This window comes from Cibotium barometz, chromosome 21, assembly GCF_041138505.1.
Source record: "Cibotium barometz isolate CiBa-2024 chromosome 21, ASM4113850v1, whole genome shotgun sequence".
In the NCBI taxonomy this organism is placed as follows: domain Eukaryota; kingdom Viridiplantae; phylum Streptophyta; class Polypodiopsida; order Cyatheales; family Cibotiaceae; genus Cibotium; species Cibotium barometz.
The window spans coordinates 6638290-6666171 of record NC_141066.1 but is presented as its reverse complement, the minus strand read 5'-3'; the positions used below and the strand labels follow the sequence as shown (position 1 = coordinate 6666171).

At 46.2% G+C, this 27882-nt stretch overlaps 3 protein-coding genes across 5 annotated transcripts; 1 reads left to right on the top strand and 2 right to left on the bottom strand.

The window, feature by feature from the left end:
- The first annotated feature begins 91 nt into the window (after positions 1-91).
- Positions 92-27164, top strand: LOC147626785 (protein WHAT'S THIS FACTOR 1, chloroplastic-like). Of its 3 annotated transcripts, none has more exons than XR_015268418.1 (3): positions 92-2131; positions 25081-25195; positions 25589-27164. XR_015268418.1 is itself a non-coding variant. In XM_086815338.1 (1 exon), exon 1 carries the CDS (start codon positions 502-504, stop codon positions 2128-2130), a length of 1629 nt encoding a protein of 542 aa, XP_086671464.1. In that variant the 5' UTR covers positions 93-501; the 3' UTR covers positions 2131-2285. The 3 variants fall into 3 exon arrangements, 1 of the variants encoding a protein (XP_086671464.1); XR_015268417.1 differs by having other exon boundaries at positions 93-2280; XM_086815338.1 differs by lacking the exons at positions 25081-25195; positions 25589-27164 and having other exon boundaries at positions 93-2285.
- Positions 15645-18545, bottom strand: LOC147626787 (uncharacterized). Its single transcript, XM_086816070.1, has 3 exons — positions 17304-18545; positions 16664-16982; positions 15645-16567 (listed from the first exon to the last, which is right to left on the bottom strand). The coding sequence occupies exons 1-3, from the start codon at positions 18543-18545 to the stop codon at positions 15645-15647; spliced, it is 2484 nt and encodes an 827-aa protein (XP_086672196.1).
- LOC147626786 (uncharacterized) lies at positions 18142-19451 on the bottom strand. The gene has a single exon (XM_086816092.1). It carries the CDS (start codon positions 19204-19206, stop codon positions 18556-18558), a length of 651 nt encoding a protein of 216 aa, XP_086672218.1. The 5' UTR covers positions 19207-19451; the 3' UTR covers positions 18142-18555.
- Positions 27165-27882: the final 718 nt, after the last annotated feature.

The following is a 27882-nucleotide window of genomic DNA, read 5'->3' as shown; positions in this document are numbered from 1 at the left end:
ACTAATGGCTTAAACATGCACATGCACTATGATGTGTTCTTATAAGACCAATACTTGCATGTTGCTATGCCGTTAATATCAAGATGCTTATAGCTTTGATCGATGCATATCAAGCTTTTCAAGTGTTGCATAAAGATACAAGCTTTTCAAACTCAAAGATTTGCAAGATTTTGATAACTCAAACAATATTTTATGATGACTTTCAAGATGTACAGATTAAATTTTGCTCGAGTGGCTCAGCTAATCACAACCCACCCTAATAACCAGAGGTTGTGGGCTTGAGCCCTGACATCGTAGGGTTCTGTGTGTGATTGTGATTGTATTTTCAATTCCCTGGTTTTTGGGAGTAGTTTTCCCAGCCGATCCGTGAGACATCAAGGTTGCCACGGAGGCTTTGAAGAATGAACGAATTCGGTTCTCAATATGAATTGCCATGGAGGCTTTGAAGAATGAATGTAAAAGGCAGCACGAACAACTGGAGGGCTTAAAGGCAAGAAACCAATGATGGGCCTTGTTGCAAAGGCAATGCAGAGGAAGAAGCTCTTGCATAGAAGCGAGAACCATGTATGTGCAGCAGCAGTGTTTCACCCTGCGCTGCAGCAGCAGCGCTTCTTCTGTTCCAACATCCCTGGAATGACCAGAAAGACGAGAGAGAAGGAGTATGAGCGCCTTGTGGACCTTGAAAAACCCTACAAGAAGGTCATGGCCCTGAAGGACATCCTGCTCAAAGAGCCAGAGAATGTCTTTTCCTTTGCAGAGCTCGGAAAGCTCAGAACCCATGTCGGCCTCACAGGTAAGGCTCGCTTCATAACCCTAATCTCCAAGTACCCTGCCATCTTTGAGCTTTACAAAGACGAAGTGAATCACCTATGGTGTGGGTTTTCCCCACAAGCCCAGCTGCTTGTTGACCGGGAGATTGCATTGAGAAAAAGCTATGAAGCCGTTGCTGTGCAGAATCTTAGGAAGCTCCTCATGATGTCGGTCGAGCGACGCATCCATGTGCCGAAGATTGCACAGTTGCGGCGTGATCTAGGGTTTCCTGCAGATTTTCATAGCAGGATGGTATATGCTTACCCTCAGTATTTTAGGGTTGTGGAAGAGAAGTTCAAGAATGAAGATGGGCCTGTTGTTGAGCTCACTTGCTGGGACCCTTCCCTGGCAGTCACGAGCTTGGAGACTCGGGCAAAAGCTGCATGTGAATTCAACTCGGCTGGGGAACCCTTGTTCAAGATGTGCGTGTCGAAAGCCCTCAGATTGTCAAAAAAGCAGCAGGAGGGCATTGAAAAGTTTCAGGAGCGCCCCTTCATTTCACCATATGCAGATTCTAAAGATTTTGACAAGAACACCTTGGTGTTTGAGAAGCGGCAGGTCGCCCTTCTGCATGAGGTCCTCAGCATGACTGTGGAGAAGAAGACAGTGTTTGATTACCTCAGACACTTTCGGAAGGAGTACAGGCTTCCGCAGAGTCTTCTAGCCATGGTTCTCCGACATCACTCTATATTCTATGTGTCACGGAAAGGCGGACGCTTCACCATCTTTTTAAAAGAGGGTTATAAGGAGGGCAATTTGGTTCATAAGAATGAATGGAATCTGCTCAAGGAGCAATATACTGCTCTGATGGATGCTAGGAAACCGAAAAAGGTGGAAGCTGCTGGTTCCACTGCAGACATGATTGACGCAAATACGAGTAATGATAACATTGTAAATAGAGAAGACTCTTCTCCAGACCAGGAAGATGCTGACTTTGATACCCTGATGGCTCTTTGTCAAAAAATTAAGAAGGTTGAAGTTGCTGATTCGGCTATGGAAGCTGCAAACTGCAGCAGCAGTACGAGTGCTGAAACAGAAGGAAAAAGCTATGTAAGAAAACATGATATATCCTCCATTGAGGAGGGTAATGATTCAGCCATGGAATCCACCGGCGCGAATTCGTCAAATGATAGCTACCACAGCACAGAAGATTTGTCCTCGGACCAGGAAGATCTTGCGGAAGCTGAAGTTGAGTTTTGTAGAGACACCACAGATGAAGATGAGGAGTTAGAGAATAATGATGAAGGGCCAGCATTGGAATGTAGAGTTGATTACAAGTTAAAGAATGCCAGAGATTGCAACCAGAGGACTGTTGTATGAGGTTCTTTACGACTTCATGTCACTGAAGTGTTCAAGTCTTTACAGACGTGGAATGTTTATGTTTAGGCTCATAAGACTGCAGACTTGTTCCATATCTTGCTCAACAAGCTGTCCTCTTGTAGGAAGTGAGATTAGATATAAGTTTACCAGGTCCAGTATCATCAACGATAGATGTGATTTGCTTTGAAACACGCATGTCTTTCTTTACACTTATGCATTCTCACACACGTGTGGAGAGAGAGAGAGAGAGAGAGAGAGAGAGGGGCGGATTTCTATCGTTGTCTACGGAAGGCCAAAACAACCTATAACCAAATACATAAATGAAGCCAATGAAAGTCTTAGCCAAATCTCTCGTCCGAGAAAGGAAACGTCCAACCAAACTAAAAAGGAAGTCGTAGTGTTCATCTATTATGTCACTAGGAGATGTAACATTCACAACAATGCCAGATTGGAGGTCATTGTATGTTGGTGAGACTATGTTAGCAACAAGTGCCATTGGACAAGCAGCCAGGTCCCAGTTGCGAAAATTTTGAATGAGAGCTTTTGCATCGTGAAAAACAACTCATTTGCTTTCTTTACGGGCTGCTCAAACTTTAGTAAGTTCAATCCCTTTTTTGTTTCAGCTGCGTTGTAGAGAAAGAAAGGTATATCAAGCGTCTCCTAAAGACCCAATGGGCCTATGAGACCAAAGTGATACAATAATGTCCATGGCATATCTCATCATGGAATGGAAAATAAAATAGAAACAAAACAAAGCTATCTCACTAGGGTGATACAAAACTGTCCATGGAATCTCATCATGGAATACCAAGAACATGGAACATCGAACATGAGAGGAGCATCAGGCCCCCAATGAGAGAGAGAGAGAGAGAGAGAGAGAGAGAGAGAGAGAGATTAACGTCTCCTAAAGGCCGAAATGGCCCATGAGACCAAAACAAGGTACAACTGATGATGATGATGTCTCATCATAACAAATCTGAAAGAAAGAATGAAAATAGTAACATCGTAAGAGAGCCAAGAGCTGAAAGCTGAACTGCTGAATCGTTGCGGTAAACTCCGGTGGCGGGCAATGATGGCTCGAATCTACCGATGGTGAGGGAGTCGTGGACGCGATCCTCGTGGTCATGGGCATCTCACTCTACAGATGGCAATGGCTCTGTCCAGGTAGGCTTGTAAATGGGGGAGTAGAGGCTGGTGGGGTCACAGTTGGAGGAGTATGGCACTTGTCCAAAACCTTTTGCCTCGTGTCAGAGACCACACATAGGCAATTATCTTTTATGAGATAACCCTCTTTGATCACATATTAGGCATGTGCATGACCAGCCATCAAATTAGCCCAAATGCTGGCAAAATCAGCATCCGTATGATATAAATCACGCATGGTAGACAAGTCTCCATAAGAGGCAACCGAGATAGTTGCTACATACGGCTTTTGTGACAATGCATCTGCCACTACATTCTTCTTTCTTGGGGTGGGCAAGATCTGAAAATGAAACATAGAGAGGAAATTGGCCATCCTTATATGCTTCTCGAACAATTTAGTTTGGGTAAGAAAATACCTTAAACTTTGGTGATCTGTCTTCATAGTGAAATCAGTCCCAAGAAGGTAATGTTTCCATATGGTAAGTGCATGAATTATAGCCAAGAGCCCTTTCTCATAAATGCCAAGAGAGCTTTGCATCATGCAATCTACGGTTCTCATAAGCCGCGGCATGTCTCTCTTGATTTAGGACAACTCCTATGCAATTTCCAGATGCATCACATTCCGCATTGAATGGCTTTTGCAAATCCGGAATGATCAACAGTGGACCATGTGTAGTTGCATCTTTTAATTTGAGGAATGCATCTCTCTACATCAATCCATTTGAATGTAGCCTTCTTCTTTGTCAAGTCATGCAAAGGAGAAGCAATCCATGCAAAGTGCCAAATGAACCTGCGGTAGTAAGAGCATAATCCAAGAGAACTACGGATCTCAATTCGGGCCAATTTCGAATTGCATCAATTTTTGCAGGATCCATCTGCACTCCATCTTTGGACACAAATGTCCAAGATAATGCATCTCTGATAAGAAGAACTCACTCTTCTTTGCATTTATGAAGAGTTTATGCTTACGGAGTTCTTCAAAAACAATAGCTAAATGAGCTCTATGCTCTTTTTCAGTCTTCAAGAAGACTAGGATGTCATCAAAGAAGACACCTTTAAATTTCCTGTATCCACAGAATATACGATCCAAAGCAGTTTTATATACATCCCTAGGCACCACATGGACTTGATCATACCCACTCTTGAGATCAATTCGACTAAAGCATGCCGATCCATCCAACTTGTCAAGGATGTCGTCTATGTGTGGAATCAGAAACCAATTCTTGATGGTGAGCTTATTCAAAACTCTATAATTCACACACATATGAAAAGATTCATCCTTCTTTTGAACCAAGAGAATGGGTGAACAATATGTGGAAGAGCTTGGCTGAACCAAACCTTTCTCAAAAAGCTCATTTACCTGCTTCATGATCTCCTCTTTTTGGGATGCACTTACACGATAAAGATCAATACGATGATGATCTTTCGGTCGTACGGATAGCAACTCATCAGCAAAACAATTATTGTACTCTTGCAAGAATTTCAGTCTATCATTACTAAGAGTGTTTAGATGCACATTATTTTCTTCAACATGATTCCGTGTTAAAATCGAGTACGCAAAAATACTCTTTTTCATTACTTTCTAAATTTGTACATGAGATACAAGGGGAATGGTATCACGCTCTTCACCAGCATCAATCACATGCTCTCGGGCTTTATGCATGAAGGTGATCGTGTTGGTCTTGTAAGCCTTGCACTGATCCCGTGTATGCCAAGGCTTTCCAAGCAATACATCATAGCCATTCATAGGCGCTACAAGAAAGTCCTCATCATCCACAGCCTTGAATGTGTATGCACAACTTGCTAATAATAGGCATAACTTGTACTTCTCTTGTCACATGCACTCTGCACTCAGTGCATGGTGCCAGGATGGCTCATCATCAGCAGTGCAACATTTGTACATTATTAGAACCTAGTAGGATGATAATTGTCGTACGCCGTGACCCCATTGTACATCCTCAGTCTAGGATAAGTCAGGCACGAGCTACGTAGGTCATTTCTCAGCCTTAGCAGGTCAGTCAGTCAGTCAAGTCCCTTAACCCACTTGGAGAGAATCATTCATGCATGTAGAGTCAGTAGAAGCCTTAGGGTTTGCATCAGAAAGCACTTTGCATCCTCCATAATATACATTCATATGCCTGTGCATCATTTAGAACATCCCAGAAGCCTTAGGGAATTTACTAGGATTTATCTGGTATTTTTTCCATATTTTATGGTATTTATTTAGCATTCAATGTCATTTATAAACATAAAGTTTATTAAATTATGACCAGCCAACTTGACCATGTCAGAGTTGGTGCAGCGGAATACACACACACATAGAGAGAAAAGTTGACGCAGAGAGAGAGAGAGAGAGCGAGAGAGAGGTTGGCGAACAACTTGAACTTCATTTAGCAATGAATAGTTGATTACAATGGTGTGCATGGGTATGTTTATATATCCACATATGAAGGTTGGCCGACTCACAATGTTACGACTTAATTCCACATGAGATACTATATTTTAACACCCTCTCTGTAGCTCATAGTGGGCATAGATGAAGAAACCAAGTCGATGCAGATGCAACCATGGACACCCTAGCGTGGCCTTTGCTAGGTACACCTCGGATAATGCACCAATCAACCTGTCTCCACAAGAAAATGCCATCTTGAGCTTCAGCTGCCACATAGAATAATGAACTGCAGATGACTCCACGTCCATGATCCCCCATTCGTTGAACTGAGAACACATCACGTCCAAAAATCCTCTGAACCTTGAACTGTCGACACATGACGCCCAAAATTCTCTGACAATGAACTAGGAACTCATCCCATCCATAGTCTACTACCAATGAACTACGAACACATCACGTCCATAGATTTGTCAAGCTGTTCCATGCCAGATGCATGTGCCTTAAACTCCGACACACGGGTCCAAATCACCAAAAAACGGGAGCACAGACTGTCCCTCTCTGCCACTCACATGCCTCTCTCTGGCTGAAGCACGTGGTAGCATCCATCCACCAAGCTAGAATGCTGGAGCATGTGCCAGTGTGAGCTTTAGCTTTGGATTTGCAATCCCGAGCCAAATGCCCTCGCTTTCCGCACTTATAACAACGGCTCCTGGACTTCTTATTGGATTCCGATGCAGCATGTGCCGATTCTACATCCTTCGGAACCCGAATCTTGCCTTGGGAAATGAGCACTGCTTCCTCCTCAATGAGAAAAGAGCTGAGATCATCAAATTCCAGCTTTTCCTTCGTGACTTGTAAGCGTAATGCCCTCGAGACCATCTCATACTCCTCAGGCAACTTCGTAAGAACCAAGGTAGCTAACTGGGTACTAGTTAATGCACTATTCATAGCCGATAACTGATCATGGATAACCTTTGCCTTCATTAGAAGTGACTGCATAGATGTCCCGGTTTCAAACTTGATAGAAAACAACTGGCCGAGAAGGGTTACTGCTCGCATTGTTGAGTCTCGATCAAACATTCCTGCAAGCTTTGACCACATTTCCTTGGCAGTCTTTAAAGTCTGAATGGCGGGGGAAATTTCCTTGGTGAGAGATTCTGCAATCGCCGACATCGCCTTCGCATTGTGAGCATCCCAATCCACAAGAGATTTGAGAAACTCCTCCTCCTGAAGACGTGTAAACCGATTGCTATCCCTTCGGGGACGTTCCTCCGAGCCATCAACAATGTCCCATAAGCCTTTTCTGCTAAACCATAGCCTCATGATCAAGTTCCAATGCGCATAATTGTCGCCATTCAGTTTGTCGTCCTTGCTCGAACACGGGAGTCCCATCTCGAAAACTCCGTCCACCTCTTCTCAGTCGACCCGGTCTGCTCGCCTTGTGCGTTTCCTCAAGCCTTGGGCTATGTACTTTGCTACCTTGTTCAGCATCGCCTCTGTCGACAGCAGCACCACTTCAGCCCTGTTAGCTCTGCGCCACCACTACAGCTGGTACTGTCACGAAACAGACCCAAGTCCAGTCTGAATTTTTGTCTATTGCTTGGTTGCGCTACCTCGCCTGTTTCTGACATGTGCACAGCCTGCAACGCCTGTATCAGCCCTGTGCATCACCTGTGCGCCTGTGCCATCAAATGTCGCCTTCTGCCCAGTCAGCAAACAGCCGCCTGCCGCCGATTTTGCCTACAGTAGTACTGACAGCACTTCTGACCTCTGTGCCGCCTCTGCCAAGAGAGCCGTCGCCTGCAGCACCTTAAGCCACGACGTCGGCAGCGAACCGCACTCTCTATGCGCTTGTCCAAGGACCCTAGAGCCTCAGCTCTGATACCATGTCAGAGTTGGTGCAGCGGAATACACACACACATAGAGAGAAAAGTTGACACAGAGAGAGAGAGAGAGAGAGAGCGAGAGAGAGGTTGGCGAACAACTTGAACTTGATTTAGCAATGAATAGTTGATTACAATGGTGTGCATGGGTATGTTTATATATCCACATATGAAGGTTGGCCGACTCACAATGTTACGACTTAATTCCACATGAGATACTATATTTTAACAGACCAACCCCTATCTAGTATAAATAGGCTTGCATAGGGCTTAGTTTCTCATTCAGTCTTCAGTGTGCTAAGAGCTTTCCTCCTCAGCCCTAGGAGTACCCTTGTCTTCAGCCCTAGACTAGTCTCATCCAGCCCTTGGAGTACTTGAGTTTTGCTTCAGCCATGGTGCCTTGGTTCTCCAACGCAGCAGTTCAGCAGTCCCTACAACCATAGGCGGAGCCATACAACACATCCATAAGCCCAAAACAGCAAGCACCTCTGCGTTTCTGCATAGAACACAGCCGCCTGCAGTTCAGTCCTCTACAGGCCTGCGTTTACAGTTCTACAGCAGCCCAGCCCTGTGTTTACAGTCCCACAGCAGCCCTACAGTCTGCGTTTCAGTCGAGCATCAGTCCTACACCAGTAATCAGCCCTACAGACCTGCGTTTGCAGATTTCAAGCAGTTTCATCCTTGATTCATCAGTCTACATCAGTATCTAGTATTTAGTGCATCATCCAGGCATACATCAGTCATCTGGTAAAGGTATTCTATCATTCATAAGCATTTACAGCATTCTAACATAGCTTAGAGCAGTCCACTGCCTTCTTTTCTCGGCCTCAGCTGTGCAGCCCTTCCTCATGCCCTTGGGAAGAGTGCATAGGCTCGAGATCAGTTCATTGAGGTGTTTCTACAGCCGTGTACAGTTCAGCCAGGCTTCCGATCCTCCGAGATCTTGTTTTTGGCTTATCTACAGTCCACAATCATTCTCTCTGAAGTAATAAAGCAAATACTATCTCGTTATCGGGATAGGGGGCCCTTCAGTGGGTAATTTGGGACCCAATCTGGTGTACAGTTCTCGTATATATCTCTCTCATCTCTTTAAAGTTTGAAGTATTAAAGTGGATTGCTAAACTCACGAAACTCAGGATACAGAAGACGGTGTGACAGGATCTTCCAATACAAAGACTTCCGCTGCATATCACATTGGTATCAGATTCAGATTGTCCACACACCGTATCCTAGCGTGGGGGCATCCTTGGATGGTTAGATTGCGTTCCGGCATGACCACCGACTTCAGCATCATGTCTATAGAAGAGAGTACTCATCAACCAGAAGACGTCTCTCCCGAAGGAGACCATGTTCTTCCGCCTACAGCAGACACCATAGCTCTTCTTAGAGCTCAGAACCAGCTGCTCTTGGAGTGTCTCCAACTCTTGGAGGCAGCAGCATTATGTCCTTCTCCGCCTCCAGCAGCACGTGACTACATCTCCCTCTTCTTTCAGATGGAACAACAAAGGAGAGAGGATGAGGCCCGAAGGAAAGAAGAAAAAGCAGAAAGACGGGACTATGAGGAAGCCCGACGAAGACCGGTGTCAGGCTGAACTCGCCGCTCGGGAACACCAACGTGAGCTTGATCGAGAATGTATGTTACTCGAGCACCAACGGGAAAGGGAGGCCATACACTTGAGGTATCAGTAGCTCTCCTGAGTCTCCCCAGTCATACGTGTCACCAGTAAGTAGTCCGTAGCAGCATCAACCACTGTCATTCGCAGGCAACCAAACTTCAGTAAGTATGATGGTAAGTGTGATCATTTATTAGTTAATCAATTTATTCATTAGTTTAATGATCATTTTCCATTAGCTAGGATCACAGACTCACAAGATAAAGTCCACTTAGCGGCTCCCCATCTCACTGGTGAGGCAGTCACTTGGTGGTAGCATTGGTCTAGTATTCATATAGACCAGGCTACAGGTGTCACAGCCTTTGACTGGGACATCTTTGTCCATGACCTCTGAAGACCAGATTTCTCCCACCCCAGTACATGACCGGTCCGAAAGATGAGTTCTATGGACTTAGACAGAACGGATCCCCAACGCATCAGTTTTCCAGAAAGGTTATTACTTCAGCACAGCAGTTAGGGCTATCTGCGCAGGCCAAGATGAAGCAATTCATTCGTGGATTATACTCTAACATTCGGTTCATAGTTCGTAACTTTGAACCAAGTACATATGACCGGGCTCTGACTCTCGCTCAAAATGAAGAGATGAAGCTGAACGGGGGCAAGCCCAAGCAATCATCTCCGTCCAGTACCAAACCCCAGTAGCAGCAATCAGCTGCAAAGGCAGGGAAAGGTAACGCTTCTTCTAAAGATGCTAAGGACGGCAGTAATAGCTCCAGTTCAGGGGGTAAGAAAGATAAAGAATCTAAACCTAAGAAAACCCCTGATGAAAAGGCTAAAGCAGGCATTACTGTAGGTTATCTTCCTCTAGAGGAGCAAAGGAAGTACCAGTTAGAAAATAGATGTTTTTTCTGTCATATTATAGGGCATGGTAAGAAGGATTGCCACAAATGGCAAGCGGCACAAGCCGTCAAAAAATAAACTGAGAGGCTATATCATACAATAGGAGGGGGGAAAATCCAAACAGGTGGCTTGTAGTGCCAGCGGGGGGTACCCGCGTGTAGAGCATAGACAAAGCCTGGCGTCGCAAGATCGCTCGATCCGAGTCGGCCGGGATGCGGTCATACTGTCCTCGCAGGGTGTGAATCAACTCCTGCCAGATAGCCCGAACAGTCTCTGCTAGTGGCTCTAGTCTCCCCTCAAAAGCCCTGGAACAACGGGCTCTCCAGGTGAACCATATGGTGAGGCTGCTGAGGAGCTCCCATCGTAAATCCCTCTCCTGTGTCCAGCCGGCTGTCGAGAAAACGGGTGAAGGAACAAGGCGAGGCTGGCCCCCAATGAATCTGATGGCCTAGTTGGCCTGCTCCGTCTCGTATCCCATAGCTAGCCCTGACGAAGTCGACCAAGTAGCGGCTCCCCACGTATACATTCCCTCTGGAGAGAGGGGGGCCAAAATGCGCAGAATCCTCAGCCAAATCTGCTATGCCTGTGGACAGTCCCATAGGCAATGTCGCTGTGTCTCCAATGGGTGGCCGCATCGGACGTAGGCCGACGGAAGGCCACTGTAGCTAGGTGCCAACTGTAGAGCCCCTGTGTGGGCAACCAGCCCCACTAGAAAGTCGAGATCCTACTTGCCTGTCTGCTAGCCCAGAGCCTGGTCCAAAAATCCTCCAGGAACTCCTGTGAGGGTCCCTGTAGCCACCAATGCTCCGATGCAGTTGGAGAGACCATCCTCCTCGCAGTCAAAATATGCCTCCCCAACCGAACAGTGTACTGGAAAAAGGTGATCTTTGTGGCCTCGGGGGACGCATAAGGATCATGCCACTCGTACTCGCTAGGGTCCCACTGGAGCCGAGCCAAGGGGCGCGCAGCATATGCCCATATGCGCCAATCAGAGTCCACATCTGTAGGGTCTGGATCAATATGCCACTTCCGAGAAGCGGCGGCCACTACCCGTATCCTCTGAAAGATGCACTCTGCAACCAAAGGCGACTCCGCCTCCACTCTCTGAAGTCTGCCCTCATCCTGTATCTCATAGTAGAGGCATCTACCATCCTCAGTGCAAGCTCTGACAGCAATCAGGATCTCCAATTGTGTAAAGGCTCCCATCCACCGTGGGGCTGCTGGCTCGAAAGGCGTGAACCACTCCTCAGTGAGTGCCTCATGAATGTCATCCCTCATAATCAGCCCCCCTCTGAAGTGACTCAGCCTCTCCGCCTGGATCTCCTCCGGGAGACTGCAAAAGGCCTGCCAATCTCCAAAACTGCGTGCTGGGCCTGCTGCCAATGGTCCCCAGGCTAGACGAGGCCGAGAACCCAGCATATGACCCTGCTCTGTGCGTACCGCGGGGCTCTAGATGAGCGGCTGTCTGGCCCGCTCCTCATCACAAGTGGGAGGTTTCTCGAAAGCCCCGGTCTCAGCAACTCCCAAGCTCGCAGGATGCTCAAGGCAAATCTGTCCTCCCATCCTCTACTGAGGCCTGTCCTCCTCATCTCTATGAAGATCCACCGTATCTTTGGTGCCCAAGTGCCCCCTGCTGGGGGAGCTCTAGCCTGCAGCCGCTGAAAAAGAAGCTCCTTCCAAGGCTCAGCTCCTGGAAGCAACCCTCGAACAATAAGCTTCCCCAACAAGGCTCTACTCTGATCAGCTGGATCTATAATGCCCAAGCCCCCCTAGGCCAGCGGAAGAGTAATAACTGCCCAAGCAACCTTTGCTCGGGCCGGCTGACCATCCTGCCCTGACCAAAGAAAGTTCCTGATCAGCCTCTGTACCTGGCTGATGCAAGAGCTCGAGAAAATCCAACAAGACGTGATATACCACATAGTCGCTAAAAGCACCTGATTTGTCACCACCAACCTCCCAGCCAAGGAAAGCCGAGCTGTACTCCAATATAGAAGCTTCTTTCGAATGCTCAGAAGAAGCGGGGCGATCTGCTGCTTAGGTGCCAAATCAAGTCCAATCTGGCATCCCAGATACCGCACTGCTGTGCCTGGAGGAATCCATCTAAAACCCGGGTCTGGGCTCCATGCTGGAGCGGGAGCGGTACTGATCCAAAAAGCCACTGTCTTGCGCCAATTGATCAATGCTCCCGAAGCCACACCAAAAACCTGTAGAGACTGCTCTGCCCTCTGTAGATTGGCCTCCTTGCCATGCAAAAACAATCCCGTGTCATCAGCAAACTTAGAATCAAGCAAGTCCTCACCCCGGACTGGAAGCTGGAGTCCTCTCAAGCCAACCTCCTCTGCTGTCAGATACATGCTCATAGCCTCTGCAAAGAAAAGAAAAAGGAACGGAGCGAGAGGGCACCCGTGAGTGACGGACTGATCTGGTCAGCTCAAAACTTGGCCCTCGTCCTCTTGCCATCAACACCTGGCTACGAGCTGTGGAATATAGAGCCGCCACTCCTCGAATCCAGTCTGGCTCAAAACCCAGGCGAAGCATAGTGGCCTCCAGAAAACCCCAATCGACTCTATTGTATGCCTTCTCAAAATTGAGAAGCATAACGACCAAGTCCTCGCCGAGAAACCTAGCTCGGGCCGTCGCCTCCCAGAAGGTGAAGATGTTGTCAAGGATACTGCGCTACTTGACAAAGCCTGTCTGGGTAGCATGAATCAAATCCCCAAGGAAGGGCTGGATCCTCAAACTCAAGGCCTTGGCTAGGACCTTGTAAACAGTATTGAGGATCGTAATAGGCCTCCACTGCCGAATATCATCTGACACTCCCTCCCCCTTGGGGATAAGAAAGATCAAGCCCTCTGAAAAACTCTGTGGCATCACCCCAGTGTCCAAAACATGCTGAAAACCCTGCGGACCGCATAAAAAAGGCAGGCGTCAAACCGTCCTCCCCAGGGCAACTATGACGCGGGAGGGCCCTCAAGCCTCAACAAGCCCATCCTCTGAAAGGGGGCTCCCAAAGCTGTGCGCATACAATCTGTGACCCTCCTCTGCACATGGGTCCACACAGTCTGTCTGCAAGCATCACGTGCCTCCGTTAAGACTACCCTGAGAACGGGAGAAAGCCTCATGCTGCCATGCATCAGTGATCTGCAGTGTCATACAAAATCGATCCCAAGCTGCAAGCTCCGTGCCGTGCACTGTAACATGATTGCCTCCCACCCTATCGGCCGGGTCCTCAAGCATGTTGAAGTCTCCCCCAACACACCAATGTGCGGCCTCGAGCAATGCATCTGTAACAAGGGTCCACAACTCTGCTCTGGCACTAGCATGATTGGGCGCATAGACATTGAGCACACCAATGTGCTCATCGTGCATCCTTAGAATAACGTACTGCGCTCTACTAGGCACAATGACCCTGCGATCCACAATGGCCTGCCGCCATGCATCCGCAATGACCATACATACTCCTCCCTGCCCTCCCAAGGGGCCAAAACCTGCAGACCAAAAATTGTCCCATCTACCAGGCATCACCGAACCATATCTCCGAATCCTGCTCTCACTCCAATGGTGCTCCTGCATCATCAGAATATCAATACTGCCCCCAACCAGGCATCTCTGAAGCTCCTGCCTCAAGCAACCACGAAAATGTACATAGTGTGCGCCGCCAAGGCCCTGTACATTCCATGAGATGATCCTCATGGATGACCTGCTGAGGTGGTGGAGGTTGTCTCAGCCATACGGCGGGTTGGTAAAGTACTTGATGATGATGAAGCTAAAGCTATTTTGCTTGCTAGTTGTGAAAGGAAAGAAGAGTATGCCAACATAGTTGAAATCTTGTCTAACAACTCTAACTTAACCTTAAATGATGTACAAGCTTCATTGCTTTAACATGAGCAAAAGATGAAAAGCAAGTATGAAAATGGAGCGTCCTCATCAAGGGTGTGAGGATTACTGTTACTACTTAGTATTTCATCCTAATTATCTGTGTATTTAAGATTGAAACTGAAAGTAGACTCGAGAGACTTGAGCACAGATGTTTGATTGATTGATTGAAACTGTGATACAACAGGCTCCTTATATAGGAGTCCAAGAGACACGAATGAAAAGACACATCCCATGACCAATAGTCACGACTCTAGGCGAAGAGACACATCCTTTGGACGAATAGCTGCAACCATTGGGTGAAGAGTTGCAACCATAGAGCGAAGGGGTGTGACCAGTCGTCGAAGGAGTGTGGCTCTTGATGAAGAGGCATGTCTCTAGAGCGAAGAGTCGTGACCATCCGAGTGTAGGGGTCCTCTGTAATCATGTCACTTCAGTATCTGCAACCATGAGGAGACTGTGTATAATGAACTAAGTCACAATCGTGACATTCCCTCCCATTTAAAATAAAAGCCATGTGATTAAATGAGAGTCTGTCGTCTGCCAAAGAATTCTTGGAGGAGTTGAGGATATTGTTGCATTTCTTCATCTGTCTGCCAAGTAGAATCTCACTCATCCAAGTCCATCCACTTAACAAGAAATTCTGTAGTAATCTTCCGTCTTGCGAACGTCAAGAATCTTCTCAGGAACAAGAATAATGTGATCATCTTCAATCTCAGGAACATAAGAAGATAACTCCGGAATAGATGAATCTCATTGTATGTATTCCTTGAGCCAAGAGATGTGAAATGTCGGATGAATTTTTCCCCAAGATGGTGGAAGATCCAACTTATAACTGACAACTGAAATCTTTTTTATAACTTTAAATGGACCATAGAAACGCGGTCGCAACTTCGGAAAGACTGACTTTACTGTCTTATATCGATGCGGTGCAACATAAAGCAAAACCAAGTCACCTTCTTGAAACTCAGTATGCCTTCTGTGCTTATTCGCATACTTCTGATACTTTTGCTGAACATGAACCAGTCTGTCTCGAACTTGCACAAGAATATCTTGCATTTCTTGAACTAACTGATCTGCTAATGCCACCTTGTGTTGAAGAACAAAGTTTGTAGGCACAAGCGGAGTGTGACTATATGCTGCTTGAAAAGGAGTCATTCCAGTGACTGAATGCGGAGAATTATTGTAATCAAACTCCACAAGAGGCAAGTATTCTTTCCAAGAAGCTAATCTTGTCTGAATATAATGTCTAAGCATTTCTTCCAAAATTTGATTTACTCTTTCTGTCTGTCCATCTGTCTGAGGATGATAAGCAGAACTGAACAAGAGATTCGTACCAAGAGATTTGAATAAGGAAGTCCAAAAATGTCCAGTAAACTTTGGATCTCTGTCTGAAACAATAGATCTTGGCAATCCATGAATTCTGAAAATATGCTATATGAACAACGCTGCAAGATCTGGAGCAGAAACTGTCTTCTTGCAGGGAATAAAATGTGCCATTTTTGAAAACCAATCAACCACTACTAAAATTTGAGCATTGCCTTTCTGCGAACGCGGCAAAGTAGTGATGAAATCCATGCTTATCCTTTCCCACCTTTCCTGAGAAACTGGCAAAGGCTGAAGCAATCCTTGAGGAAGTTGTCGTGAAGCTTTCATAATTTGACAAGAGTGACAAGCTTTAACAAACTTAATAACATCCTGTTGCATCTAAGGCCAAAAGTATGTTGCTGATAACAGACGATATGTCTTGTTAATTCCAGGATGAGCTGCAAAGGGTACTTCATGATGCTCTTGAATAAGGAGTTTCCGCAAAGATGCATTGTGAGGAACACAAATGCGATCTAGGTAATAAAGTAAATCATCTGCAATTGTATATGCGGCAAACATATTCATTTCTGCAACAGTAGGATGAAGAGATTTGAGAGCTCGAAAGACATCTCCAAAGTCTCTATCTGTCAAATACTTATGCTTAAAACACGCAGGAATCTCCATCTGCACATTTGAGATAGCAAAGTTCGTAGCTCGAGGCATGCGGCTCAAAGCATCTGCTACCACATTCTGTAATCCAGGAACATAGAGTATCGCCATGTGAAAATTCGCCAAAAATTCAACCCATCGTCCTTGACGAGGATTCATCACTGGCTGAGTAAAGATGTAAGTCAAAGACTGATGATCTGTCTTAACCACTGAATTTGCACCAAGAAGATAATGCTTCCACGTTCTATAAGCATGAACAATTGCCAAAAATTCCTTGTCATAAACGGGATATCGCATTTGAATAGCCGAAAATTTATGACTATCAAAAGCAATAACACGATCATTCTGCATAAGAACGCTTCCAGATGCTCTATCCGAAGCATCTGTCATGACGTCAAATGGCTGAGTTGGATCCGCAATAGCCAAAACAGGAGTAGTTGTCAACGCATGCTTAAGATCATTAAAGGACTTTTCAGCTTCAAGTGACCAATGCAATTTATCTAACTTTGTAAGGGCCGTCAAAGGAGCAGCAATATCTGAGAACTTGTGAACCTTGGTGTGGTAAAAATTTGCTAATCCCAAGAAAGATCGCACATCTGAAATTGTAAGTGGCAAAGGCCAATCAACAATGACCTTTATCTTCTTAGGATCAACTGCAATACCATGTCCAGAGATGATGTGTCCAAGATATTCCACATGATCTTTGAAAAACTGACTCTTCTTCTTGTTGATGTACAAGACATTCGTACGGAGTACTTCGAAGACAATCTGCAAATGATGCTTGTGATCTGCTAAAGTCTTACTGAAGACCAAAATGTCATCCAGATAAACGATGACAAACTTATCCAAATAAGGACCAAAGATGTCATTCATCAAAGTCATGAAAGGAATGACCAAAAATTCATAATGTCCATACTTTGTTCTGAAAGCTGTCTTATACTCATCTCCAATTCGAATCCTGATTTGATGATAGCCTGACTTCAGATCAATCTTCGAAAATACCTTCGCACCAAGCAACTGATCAAAGAGCTCATCGATGCGAGGCAAGGGAAACCTATTCTTGATTGTCTGCTTATTAAGGGCACGATAATCAATGCAACTGCTGAATCCGTTTACTGCAATGCAAGAAAGAACCATCTGCAAGTTCCACTTGGAAAACTTCCGCACTCTACTGAGTAGGTAATTGCAACTTGCTGACGAGAGCAGTTCCCACAAAATTAGTTGAGCATCCACTATCAACAAGAACATTGATAGGATGCTGGCCAATAAATCCCAATAAGCTCAAAACTTGATTGGAAAGGTTAATAGGCACTGAAGTATGGTTGTGGGCATTTAACATTAAAGCACTGACAACTTTAGAAACTCGCACTGCATGAACCACCTGCTTGCCTTTTTCTGGCGTAGAAAGATGATGATGATGTCCATGTTCACCTTCGGGACAACATTCCATGTTGGAATTCTGGCGAGAATTACGCTTTGGGCACACATACCACCTGTGTGGTCCATTGCAAATCGTGCAAAGACCTGGAGGGTTGTCTTGAGAGGTTGAAGGTGCCGATGTAGAGGCTTGCTGACCTGCTGAGGTATCGCAGCGAAAATTGCGGCGATTGTTGGGTCGGCGACCTTGCCAGTTGCGTCCTCGATTTCGATTGTTGTTGTTGGAAGAGGATCCTGTTTGTGAGGCTGCTGCCTGACCTGAAAATCTAGGCCGAAAGAGCTGTTGCCAAGTAGATTGCTGACCAGAGGATTGGGAATATTAAGACTCAGGTTGAGATAAATTTCCTCTGCGATTGTGCTGGAGAAACGAGCACTGTTTGAGGACCGATTGCCAAAGAAGGATGTCCTAGGTTGTCGTCGTAGATCTCCAAGGCGCTCTACATAGGCAATGGCAGCATCTATGGTGAGAGGTTTAAACTTCTGCACATCTTCCTGTAAGTTGGGTTCAAGCCCATCGATGAAGCTGTGTAGCTTGTCAGCGGGGCTGAGGCTCTCAATTTCCAGAGTTAAACGTTGGATATACGCGGCTGAGGATCCTGTTTGCCTTAGGCAGCGGAGAGCAGACCGGGCATGGTAGTCTGCACTGGCAGGTTCAAAGGCCTTGCGGAGGACGCGCCGGAATTTATCCCAAGTAGGAGTGTGCTTACCATCTGCAACATGTCGTTGCCACCATAGAAGTGCTGTATCCTTGAGTAGTGAACTGGCTAAAGAAACCTTCTTGCTTTCGACCAAATCGGTATTGGTCAAATACACCTCCATTTTGAATATCCATTGGTCAAGCACGCGCTTGTCGCGGCGACCATTATAAGGGGCAGGCAGTTTGACATCGAGTTTCTTTTTTTGTGCAGCATTAAATATTTTATAAAGAAGTTGGAGTTCTGCATTGTTTACCTCGGCAGCTGGATCTGGTTCATCTTCATTTTCTGCTACCGAAGACTCTGAAGAAGATGGTTGTCGATCACTGGCTGGTGTGCGCGCTGGATGGGGCCGCTGCAACTGGTCGAGTCGTCTGCTGATGGTAGAGAGACATGTCGAAAAAGTCTGCTGAAGTGTCTCCATCTGCTTGCGTAATGATGTAATGGCTTGCATTTGCTCGTCGTGTTGCTGGCCCTCCTCCTCTGAGATAGATGGCATGTTGGATCTGCTAGAGTGAGTAGCGCGGAGAAGCTGGTGAAATATGTGGTACTGCTGGAGGAGAGAGTGACAGTGAATCGTCTCCCAGTTCTTCTAAGAAATTGGAGCCGAACTCCGAAGGCTCGTAGTCTTCCACCTTGTCGACAGGAGGTGTCTCTGTAGGGGTTAATGGAGTGTAATTTGGCACAATGAGCTCGCTGTGTACTCGAACCAAGGGCTGAAGCGAGATGATCCGGTTTACTGCATCCACATGGCACTCGTCCAGGGAATACGCAAGATGTGGGTACCGTCCCAAAATAAACTCGTAATGAGCAAGATGGTGTGCTGGACACGTCAAGTAAATATGCCAGATCACCCACGCCTGTAACTGAGTGGCGTGGCGGTGACTGACGTATAATAAATATTCCAGGGGACCTGGTACATGAACTGGAGCCGGGATTGGTGCTGGAGCCGGAACAGGTTCGGGAGCCGGAACGGGTGCGGGTTCGAGTGCCGGAACAAGCTCTGCAACAGGTTCGGGTAATGGGGCGGGCTCCGGTGTGGGTGTATCGGGTATAATAATTATTTCCGGGGCTGGGCGAGGATTTTCGGGCAATATGGCTTCCGGGACCTCGTCTATGTACGAGATGTAAAGCTCTGGCTGATTGCTGTTGGGTTCCATTGGACGCCTGGTTGAGAAGGTGAATATGTGCCAGAGTGGAGAGGATTACCTGCCGCGACAGAACCTTCCCTGGAACAGCGTGAGAGAGGAGCGAATGGGTTGGCCGGCTGATTATGATGCTGCGCTGGCCCCATGTTCTCCTTTTTTTTTTTGTTTAACTTAGTGAAAGGGCACGCAATTTAATAAAAGGACCGGCTGAGGTGTGAAAACGCCCAAGTTAATTAATGGGCTGGCTGGGTAGGCTGCCGTTTATTGAAGCCATGAAGGGCTGCGCGTAAAAAAGGACCTGCACTGGCTGAATTGCATGACGAGCGCTTATTGCACAAGTGGCCAAGAGGTGCGCAGCCATGGGGCATCGCGAAGAGGTGCCATCTCTTGGGAAGAGGTGCGATGGCTGCGGTGAAGAGGCACCAGCGCTGATGGAAGAAGTACGCATGAAAGGGCACGATCCGATGAAAAGGCACACAAAGGGTTACCGGCAAGTCACCTCCGCACACATACCGGGTACGCCACACACACACACACACCTGTGTATCTGTTTTATGTATGTGTAATTAGTAAAGAAGTTTTAGGGTTACCTCATACTCGTAAGTGTAGGTTCCATCTTTCTTCTGCTTCCATACAATGCCGGGTAGGGGAGTAGAGCGGAGAGGGTGAGAGGCTCACAACCGTAGGCCCGGGAAAAATTTGCTCTGATACCACTGTGAGGATTACTGTTACTACTTAGTATTTCATCCTAATTATCTGTGTATTTAAGACTGAAACTGAAAGTAGACTCGAGAGACTTGAGCACAGATGTTTGATTGATTGATTGAAACTGTGATACAACAGGCTCCTTATATAGGAGTCCAAGAGACACGAATGAAAAGACACATCCCATGACCAATAGTCACGACTCTAGGCGAAGAGACACATCCTTTGGACAAATAGCTGCAACCATTGGGTGAAGAGTTGCAACCATAGAGCGAAGGGGTGTGACCAGTCGTCGAAGGAGTGTGGCTCTTGATGAAGAGGCATGTCTCTAGAGCGAAGAGTCGTGACCATCCGAGTGTAGGGGTCCTCTGTAATCATGTCACTTCAGTATCTGCAACCATGAGGAGACTGTGTATAATGAACTAAGTCACTATCGTGACAAAGGGACTCGGCACTCTATGCTGGTAAAAGGGAATTTAAGCCTAGATGCAATCATTGTGGCAAGTTGGGTCACACAATTAACACATGCAAGTTCAAGAACAAACCAAAGCTTGAATGTACCGTGTGTGGGAAGCTAGGACACACAAAGAGGAGCTGTTGGTCAAAGAATCAACCTCAACAAGCGAATGTGGTAGAAGCCTCCTATCCAGGGGAGACATTGAAAGACTTTTTTGAAGCTATGGAATTTCACCTACCCCTTGTACTATTTGTATTGTTTGTACCCGCTGGCACCGATGATGTAGCCATGGTAGATTGTGTAAGGCTAAGATGCCTAGTTTGTGTAAGGCCAAGATGCTTAGTTGTGTGTGAGGCCAAGTTTGCTGGTTAGGCCTAGATGCCTATGTTATGTGCCTCTCACCCAAGTGTCCAAGATGGCACCTAGGGGGGGTGTTGAAAGTGTGGTGCCAAGAAGCACAAGTTCTGGTACTAAGGGGGACAGTCCCAAACCGGCCTTTCCAGATTATCCATTATAGAGTGAGGCGAATTAGCTTGATCAACAGAAGAGCAGATATTAAAATCCCCCATGAGAAAACTTGGTTTTCCTAACCTCAAACATTGTTAGAGATCCCGCTAAAGAGAACAATGATCCCCTATTGTATGGGGAGCATAAACACCAACCAACCAAAGAAGTTGTTCTTCATAAGTGATCTCCACAACCACAAATCTACCATGTACATCTTGATACACAACAGAAGGCTGAAAACGATCATGGACAATCATCATTACCCCTGACTGGGTGGAAGGGTGTCCATTGAAGAAAACATGAAAACCTCTATATATAAAGCCACCACCCGTCTGACTATGTTGTTTGTGCTCAACCGCACAAAGAACATCCCATCATTGATTAGACAACAATGTTTGCCACAAGACACATTGCTTCTTACGGGAGGAAATCCCGTGCACATTCCAATGAGCTAGCTTCATGAAGACAAGAAACAAAGTCAATGAGAGCGTGGCTGCGGCCTACCCAACCTTTCATTAGCAGCCAACGCTGTACATAAATCACTCATATAGTCACCCAAAACTGCAAAAGCATCTTGCAAAACCCCAGAAGATGGTTGACCGGATGAAGAGGGCTGATTCCATTGTTTGCCTCTTTCACTCGTATACCTTCTATCCCAAGGGGTGTTAACATGGCCTTGTCTATCAAAAGCCAGAGAAGAAGAAGGCCCATTAGCCCTGGTAGATCGAGGGCACAAGTTATATTGCATAGGAAGAGATCCACGTTCCTGGACAGAAGGCTGACGGTCTCGAGAATGAGCACCACCCTGACGTGAAGTAGCCCGGCGACCATAAGTGTGTCACGTGCATCCCACACTTGGATGCCACGTCGACATATCTGTATAGAACGTGCAGGACTTGGGATGGTAAACTGGTCCCATGTGAGCCCAGTTCGGGATGAGTCAGCTAGGCGTCCGAGGTCAGGTGTGCATTGTCTTGCATGGGAGTCCAAGGCCAGGTGTGCATTGTCCTGCACATGAAACAATGCCTGTCCGCGCTGTGAGTCTCCCTCTAGAATGATGTCTGTGATTCTGTGTATCTGGTATGTTACTGGATTCCAGATCGTTGAGTAGGTAGTTAAAGTTTGCTTTTAGGAAAAGGGGCCAGCCCATAGGGCTATCCCGAGTCTTTGTGTGGGCATGGGAATAGTGTAAAACTTCCCACTGGTGGATTGCCTGGTATCATAATCACCAACCCAATCTGAATCACTGTATGCATAAAGCTGCAAGCTGCTCCCCCTGGGATAGAACAAACCAAGATCCAAGGTACCCTAAAGATAACGGAAAATGCGTTTGACTGCTTGCCAATGCTTTGTGCCTGGGCTGTGCATGAATTTGCTCAACAAAGACACCCCAAAAGATATGTCAAGCCTTGTGTTACATAAGTAAATGAGGCATCCCACTGCCTGGCTGTAAATGCTGGCCTCAAAAGGCTCACCAATATCATGCATAGTAAGCTGTATACGTGGTTCTTCTGGAGTAGAAATTGGCTTACATTCTTCAAACAAGGTGATGTTTCCTGAGTTGCTCAACATAACTAGTCATTGTAATGTCCATGGACCATGTGGTGAACTAAATATGCGCTCTCCTTGCATGGTTAACGAGAGTTGCAAACATCGGTATCCTCGGAATTTTTGCGAGACTACTAGCGTTGATGACAATGGTCCAACTTACATGCAGCGAGACGATGGTAGTTTTATCAAGGTAAAGGATCATAGGGTGGATAGTCGATGGGTTGTTCCATATAACCTCCACGAGCGTTGGAGGCATTCAAGAACCTCAAGGTGGCTTTATCAGAAGCGCCTTGTTTAGTACTTGCCTCATGGGACGAGCCATTTCAGGTGATCACCGATGCGAGTAACATCGCAATTGGAGGTGTGTTACAACAGAATGGTCATCCAGTAGCTTACATGTCTCGTAAGTTACTGCCCGCAGAGAAAAATTACTCAGTCTACAATCGTGAACTCCTAGCAGTTATACAGGCCTTGAAACATTGGAAACATTTTCTGTATGGCTGTGACTTTGAGGTTCGCGTTGACCATTAGGCATTACGCTGGATTCAGACAATGCCAAGTGCATTGTGGAGTGATCGACAACACCGTTGAAGCCAGATATTCCAGCAATTCGGTGGTATGATTGAGTACCTTCTAGGAAAGGCCAATCTAGTGGCCAATGCTTTGAGTAGGAAGGGACAAGTGACTTCGATTCAGACCATTAGACTCGATCTTGTTGGTAAAGAACTAGATGACATGAAGCACACGTACGCGGATTCCGAGGAATTCGGTACACAGTGGGAACAGGCATTGGATGCCACAGGACCATGCCACTTTTTGATACGCGATGGTTGGCTTTTCTACAAAGGCCGACTGTGTGTCATGAAGTCGTTCAGGGTTGCTCTTCTCCATGATGCCCATGGCGCCATTACTGGTGATCACAGGGACATGAATTCGACTCTGGAGAAATTGGAACGGCAATATTATTGGCCAAAGATGAGGCGAGATGTGTTTACATATGTACAACGCTGTGATATTTGTCAAAAGCTGAAAGCTCCTCGCGTAAAGAAGATAGGGTTATTACAGCCCTTGCCAATTCCTGAGGGTCCTTTCCAAGATATTTTAATGGACTTTGTCACGAATCTGCCTCCCAGTCTGAGTAAGCGTAATACACAGTGCTTAACTATTGTTGATAGATTTAGCAAATTTGTTATGCTTATTCCTTGCAAGGCCAATGTGACCGCCTTGGATGTTGCCCAGTTGTTCATTCGGCATTGCTACCCGATTGGCGGGATTCCTAGGACCATAGTGTCAAACCAAGATGCCAAGTTTACCAGTCATTTTTGGAGGGCATTGTTTGATAACTTTGGTACTAAATTGAATTTTTCCAGTGCATTCCACCCACAGACGGACGGCCAGACAGAGATATACAACCAGTTGGCCTTTGATGTGCTGAAGTGTTATGTCCACGATCAGCAAGGTAAGGCGCACTGTGGATGATGATTACAGGAACCTACCCTTCGCTTTCAAGCTCGTGCTGGACGATGATGGAACAGGACCCATCTGCTTCGTCCAAGAAGGAGATGCAAGTGGATGGTGGCTTCCTGGCTTACTTGGGATCCATGTCGGTGCTGTAGTGTGCGAGGAGCCAGGGTATGGAGCTGGTGGGAATGAGAGCTAGCAAGATGCCTTCAGAGCTGCATGGGTTGAGGAAATTCATAGTCATCTCGCCTATGCGAGTTGGAGGTGTCCGAAGATCCATTCTTGAGGTGATGTTACATAATGTCCACCCTTTAGTTGTACGGGGATGCCCGGACACTAGTGTGCCATCCTAGTGAATTGGTATCGCCGCATTAAATGCTGGTTACCTAGTGTTATTGGTATAGCTTGAGGACCATGTTTAATGGGTGTATGTTGCTGAGGTGTAATAAGTAGTGGCATGCTTGACAACTGTATTGTGGTCAAAGTGAAACAAGTGAACTATGCTAGACAACTGCATACGGTCGAAGCAAAACAAGTGATTTATGCAATTGATGTGCCATACTAATTGAAAGTGTAACAAGTGGCAATACACGCCATGCTAGATGATGGGTATAATGATACTCTCATCATAGTGAAACAAGTGGTAAGTGTATGTTGTGTTTGTGTCTATCAATGTTTCATATTGGGATTAATTGTAGAGAAGAGCAATTAATTGAAACAACTAATGCGTTTACGTTTGTGAGATAGGTGATGAGCAGTGCGCGTGCCGCATATGGAGCATCTTGTCTATATCATCTCGGATCATTATTATTTTGTTGGCCACGTGCCAAATGTTTGTACATATTATTTATGCACGCTTGTGTGTAGTGTTGCTATTTTCCTAGCACATATGTTAGAAGAGCTTTGATTATTACACTTAGTGTGTGAACAAGCTTTAGTGTTGAGCTATTTTTGTAAAAGTGGAAAAGCAAACCCAATTTTGTATGCACAACTATTAATAGCTCCTTGGGCTATTTATTGAATACAATTCTCAAAATACTCATGTCGTGGAAGTGGAGCTACATGCATGAGGGGAGAGATTGCACTCAATGTTGTGGTCTCTGATTCTTATGCTCTTGAGTTATGCTATGGTATCTATAGTTTATTTCTTTTATTATTCAATTTGTGGAAAATTCAAATCTCTATGTACCTTGGTCTTGTAATAGGCGAGGAGGCTTCCAAGGAAGAAAAGTGATTGCTTTACAAACAATTGAATCTGAGAGCCACAAATCATAACATAACCCCTGTAGTCTGCATCGTTTTCTAGCAAGGGTAATCAAGGTATGTGTCCTTACTAGTCGTAACCCTCTTGCAACACAAATGGATTTTAATGGACATGAATCGCATAGCTATTTGTACTTGAAAGAGGCCTATGCCAACCAAAAGTACTGCCCATGCATGGCCTCTCTCTCTTCTGACATGGATGATGTGCTTCCATATAGGGCATGCTGCCATGCATGGCCTTTTTTATGATGATGGAGTGCACCTGATTGGACATGTTGCCATGCATGGACTTTTTCATGATGTTGGAGTAGTTTTCGCATCTCTTGCATGCATGTGCCATGCTATTTTCATGGTCTTTACTGTTATTGATTTGACTTGGCATCTTACTTTCATGGTATCATAATGTTGTGGATTTGGCAAACTACTTTCATGATCTTTTTTTTGCTACAGATGTGGTGGATCATGCTACTACCATGGTAGCATGTGGCAGGCTGTCTGTTTTCATGATAGTATATCTCTTTTGCTACATGATGTGGTGGCTTTCATGGCAATTCGATGTGGTCGATCAGACATGGTGTATGTCGTGGTGGATCGGATGAGGCATACGATTTCTATGATAGTACGGTATGGTGGATGGGACTTAGCTTTTGTGAATATTCTATGTAAGGCCCCACTTCACTATCCCAACCCATGGAAAACCTGCAGGCAAGCACACAAAATAGGGGAAGCTTATCAACCCCAAGCTTATATTCCTTGCACAGCATGCTCTACAAAGTTCAAGGCAGCTACCATTGTGCTGGCACTTTTGGCAGCACTCATTTGAGCGTGAAGCTCAAAGCCATGGATTACAATATCCGAAGAAACTGCAAAAGCAAGCTAGAGTGAGCAGCCCCCACCATCGATCACATCCTTCAGGCCATGCATCTATCATCAAGAAGCTGCAAACATGATAAGCCCCAAGAGCTAATTCATGAGAGGAGCTGCAAACATGATTAGCCCCAAGAGCTAATTAGTGAGAGGAGGAATTACACTGGACCAAGGTGTTTGCTATTCATATGTTGATGCAGTATTCCTTGCCAATGCACAATTATATATATAACTGCATGCTGCAGCATTAGTGGTGATGGATCGCGCATGAGAGCTGAATCATGGCTGTTAAAGGCCAAAGAATATGGGCCATAGACAGATGCAGGATCTGGGTCGTTGACTGATTGGAGATCTGGGATGTTGACAGCACGAGGGGCATCTCTTCAGCTCCAAAGGAAGTGCCAATCTCGAGGGAGAAGATGCTACACCACGTGAGATGCCACATGAGCTAAAATAAGCCATATCAGTTGAAACAAGCAAGGGCCCTGAGAGTGATATTGCTTAATACTTTTCTGCTAATCATCTTGCTCTTTTAATATAGGGCTTATGTGGCACCATACATACAACACTCACTGATGCAGCTTCCAACATACGACCAATTTGAACTGTAGACTTCACTCTTAAGCATTGCTTCAAAAAACCTAGAACAGTTCTCAAGAGTGATGCTCCAGAGTTTGCTTTTACCCCTTGAAAAAAAGGTTCCTTTTACCAATTCATGAGAACTCATTTGTATGTCAACAAATGATTTGTGTTCCTTTACTTGCTGTATTTGTGCATGTTGTCCCAAGATGACAAGCACGTTGGAATGACATGCACCAAGGTGGGTGCGAATGGAACAGGCCCCGACTTGAGCTGCAACAGAAGGAAGAAATTTGGGTAGCGGAAGAGCAGCAATCGAGCTGGCGGATGTGAGGCTAGTGTAAGGCCGCCTTATGTTGGCAGGGGTGGAAGCTGCAAAGTTAAGCTGAAGGCCCCTGTGGCAGCTTCTGTAGACTCGAGTCTTGCATGGTTTGCTACAGCAGAGGTGGATGGAGATGAGAGACAAAGGGAACTTCAGCAGAGGTGGGCAGAAGTCCCCTTTGTCTCTGCAGCAAGGCCCCCTTTCGTTGGGGCAAAGGTGCTGCAGAGACAAAGGTCCGCCTTCGTGGACAAGGATGGACGCTACAGAAGCCCCCTTGTCATTGGAGGACAAAAGCGTTGCCTAGGTGTGCAAGAGGCCTTGTCATTGGAGGACAAAAGTGTTGCATAGTTGTGCAAGAGTCCCCCTTTTTTTTGGGGGGCGATTTCCATGGCTACTGCACGGGCCATGGAGAGTGCATGCGACTAGGCACAAAGGGGTTGCTCCCTTCAACTGCACAGATGAGAGTAGGGTTGGGTGGAGAGACCCTTGATGATGAGGGCGCTGCTGCAAAATTGAGCAAGCGCGGCCAAGGCTGATTGAATAGCTGGCGAAGCATGTGTGCCTGCAATGGGTGTGGACAAAACAAAGGCCCCTACTATGAGGGAGGGTGTTGCTGCATGGATGAGTGAGGGTCCCCCTCACTCATCCATGCAGTGGGTGTGGACAAAACAAAGGCCCCTACTATGAGGGAGGGTGTTGCTGCATGGATGAGTGAGGGTCCCCCTAAGGGGGAGGAGGCCTCTTTCACAAACTGGATCTTAGTTGGAGGAGGGAGGGTCTAAGCGTTTGTATGTGAGTTGTATGATGATACAAAGGTGTGGCCTTCTTAATACTAGTGGCTTGACCCGTCCTTGACGGACAAGAGTATTCTTATTTGTCGATCACAAATTAGTGTAATAGAGAGAGGTGTTGCTTTAGAGTCCCAAGATCACGGGTTCAAGCCCTCATTGCGAAAGCGATGGCACGCACAGGTGTG